General features: G+C 41.7%; 1 protein-coding gene across 1 annotated transcript; it reads right to left on the bottom strand.

Moving 5' to 3' along the window:
* Nucleotides 1-218: 218 nt before the first annotated feature.
* On the bottom strand, nt 219-2412 carry LOC147453935 (uncharacterized). The gene is made up of 3 exons (XM_086517229.1): nt 2172-2412; nt 577-641; nt 219-448 (listed from the first exon to the last, which is right to left on the bottom strand). The coding sequence occupies exons 1-3, from the start codon at nt 2281-2283 to the stop codon at nt 323-325; spliced, it is 303 nt and encodes a 100-aa protein (XP_086373355.1). The 5' UTR covers nt 2284-2412; the 3' UTR covers nt 219-322.
* Nucleotides 2413-3206: the final 794 nt, after the last annotated feature.

Genomic DNA, 3206 nt, shown 5'->3' with positions numbered 1-3206 from the left:
GGAGTAGTTGTGGTTTCTCTGTCAAGCAGAGAACTTGTAATCCTTTGACCCTCAAGGCTCGGTCTAAGCTCGAGGTTGGTGTATATTTCTGATGTTCTTAATACTATCCACTCACAATTGTGAGTTTTGCAAAAAAAAACATGGATGGAATATGTTGGACCACCCATATATTTTTATGCATGTTATAAATGAATGATAAGAACATCTTCAAGAAGGTAGAATCAAGAAATTTTGGTATATATTTATCAAATTTTGTACCACAAGTCAATATGGAAAAAAATTATATGCATAATTCAGTAGAATTTTAAGAATACATCTCATTTTATGGGTTGGTGTGCCTATCTGTGGAAGGGCTCGTCCCTTCTACATTATGGCTCACATTAGGTTGTGGATCTTCATAATCTATGTGGGAGATGCCTAATACTCGCGGATGAGCTTCAACAAAATCCTGCATCATCAAGAGCATCATAGAAGGTGATTAATTAGGAGACAAAGTACGTAAAAACCTCTCCTTTGAAACGTTAATAACACCCTCATTCTTGCTTTTGTTCTCTAAGAATTCAATTATTAGCTCACCATGTTGAGGTGTTGAAGCTGGTTTCCAAAATTTGCACTTAAGCCTTCTGCAACATTGAGTGTACCTATAGCACATGAAGGAGTATTTAGAAGTGTGTAAGGTTCCATTGATGGTCACTTATTGCAAACTTTTAGCAAAGGTCTCTCTCTCTCTCTCTCTCTCTCTCTCTCTCTCTCTCTCTCACTCACAGTTGGGGAAATCTTTCTCTATATTACATTACTTGATATCTATACATCTTTACAATTCGTCCCTTATAATGCTAATATACTTCTGTGTTTGGCTTTGTAAAAGCTTAGGTAGTCTATTGATAAGCTCTCTCTCTCTCTCTCTCTCTCTCTCTCTCTCTCTCTCTCTTATAGATACGCATATCCAAGATTTTGGTCACCACTACAAAATTTGGAGGCCTTCTCTCGTGAGATTTTATGAAAAAACATATTTTTGAAGGTTTGGAAAGATATGAAAGATACTTAGTAGTACTATGGATGTAGTGAAAAATGGGTGACCCCCTCCCACGTGTGTCCCCCCTCTGTTTTCAAACGCTTGGTTCTTGATTCTTGGTTCAATACTCAAAAACAACAACTTGTAAAAGGTGGTTATGCAATGCCACCTACAGAAGAAGTGTTGGACAAATTCTTACAATAATTCACACATTGTGACTTACCTCAACATCATGAGCTTCTGTGAGAGAGGCACCGCATACCTAGCTAGGTACGTACCGTTTTGGGGAAGGGGATCGCCGGCCCGGTGGGGGGGGCGACGGTCCGTTGGCCCCAATCGTACCTAGAGCTACATATGTGGTGCCTCCCGAGCAGAAGCTCATGATGTTATGCATTGTATGAAAAACACTGGAAAAGACTCCATTTTCCTACATGAGAAAATTTCTAAATCTTCTTGTGCTAGTCTCCCTTAGGGAAAGTAGGTAGGTTTCATGAAGCCACACAAAAGGTGGTTCATCCTATGGAGGTTCACCTGTAGAAAATCATATACATCACATGTGTTTAAAGAATATTAAAATAAGCCTTCTGCTTACATGCTATGAGATGATAAGAGAGTTACATGTCTTTCCTCAAAATGCAATTTTGTAAATGTGATTCCATTAAGCTTAAACACTTTCTTAAAACAAATACTTACCTCTTATTTTGAACTCACGTGCTATACTTACATTTTTGGAGGGTATCATATTCTAGATTCAAAACCATATCACAAGAAGATTTAGGATTTTTCTCATGTAGGAAAACGGAGTCTTTATTAGTGTTTTTCATACAATGCATAACATCATGAGCTTCTGTTCGAGAGGCACCACATACCTAGCTAGGTACAATTGGGGGTAGGGGAACCCCGGCCCCCCCATCGGGCCGGCGGTCCCCTGCCCCCAATCATACCTAGCTAGGTATGCAATGCCTCCCTCGGAGAAGCTCATGATGTTGAGGTAAGTCACAATGTGGGAATAATTGTGAGAATTTGTCCAAAACTTCTTGTGACTTCGCATGGTTTTGCATCTAGAGTTCAGCTACGAGCTGTTGGGACTCGGTAGGTACTTAACACCAACCTAGACTTAGAAATGCTTTGGAATTAAGCTTGTTATAAAATATACCTGAGTTTGCAAGAAGAGATCTTCTGCCGTCAGCGATGGAGCACAAGAAGCAGGCTTGGATCAGAAACAACATGACTACGACGAGAGACATAATCACCCCCTGATTCGCCATAGTTTCTCTCTATGCGTTGTGGTGCAGACACAGAGAGAGAGAGAGAGAGAGAGAGAGAGAGAGAGAGAATAAGAGCAGCACATGGGCTGGTACATATATAGGACATATTGTGAGTTTTCTTTACACATACACAAGGTCTTCCAAATCACTGTAGTTTATACTAAATGGCGGCAGAGTATGATTGAGGGTCTCTCTCTCTCTCTCAAGTTTCAACCCAGCTTTTAACCGTCGGCGTCCAAGTTTGTTTCCTGCAACCTGATCACTGGCCGCAACTTGAAGCGATATTCCATAATGCTTGTGGGTTCGTGTACTTGCAGTTATTGGCTTGCACCTCGTCAAAAGCATACGTACTTGCAGGGCCTCGCTTTGTAGGCGTTGGAATCTGTCTGTCCGGACTCCGCAGCATAATCTCTCTCTCTCTCTCTCTCTCTCTCTCTCTCTCTCTCTCTCTGGGCCACTGGGAATGCAATCCGCGTACTCCGTGCGGCAGCCCGTTGCATGTTACCTCGCACATCAGCTTTTAGCTTTACTGTTCCCTACGCAAGTTGCGCTCTCTCTCTCTCTCTCTCTCTCTCGAATATTGACCCACCGTCACCCACGCCCACCTTTGACTCGTGATGCTTATATTCATTGCAGCTCTTTACATTATATCGCGGACCGAAGATGGCCTTTTTCTTATTGTAAAATGACCTTTGAACACTGGAAGTTACCTCCCACCCGTCCTTAAGGATCTAGTCCTGCACAAGCATGGCACTTTTGTGATAGGACTTCCGGACGAAGAGCAAGCTAGTTAGAGACTCCTTCCCAGTGGACGGCTCTTTCGAAAATAAGTCTTCAATAGGAAGAGCAATTTGAAAATGCCCTTCAAAGACACATTTTATAAAGGTTGTTTGGTTAAAACTTGAGCTTAAGTTCTAAGGTAT

Source organism: Adiantum capillus-veneris, chromosome 7 (genome assembly GCF_014529385.1).
Source record: "Adiantum capillus-veneris isolate H3 chromosome 7, ASM1452938v2, whole genome shotgun sequence".
NCBI classification, from domain to species: domain Eukaryota; kingdom Viridiplantae; phylum Streptophyta; class Polypodiopsida; order Polypodiales; family Pteridaceae; genus Adiantum; species Adiantum capillus-veneris.
Note: the sequence above shows the minus strand (reverse complement) of the source record. Positions and strands in the feature narration are given on the sequence as shown.

Coding starts and splice junctions, on each gene's coding strand:
- LOC147453935 (XM_086517229.1), bottom strand. CDS start 2,283: ATGGCGAATCAGGGGGTGATTATGTCTCTCGTCGTAGTCATGTTGTTT. Junction 642..2,171: donor ATCTCTTCTTGCAAACTCAG/GTATATTTTATA, acceptor CATGTGCTATAG/GTACACTCAATGTTGCAGAA. Junction 449..576: donor AGCTTCAACACCTCAACATG/GTGAGCTAATAA, acceptor TTGATGATGCAG/GATTTTGTTGAAGCTCATCC.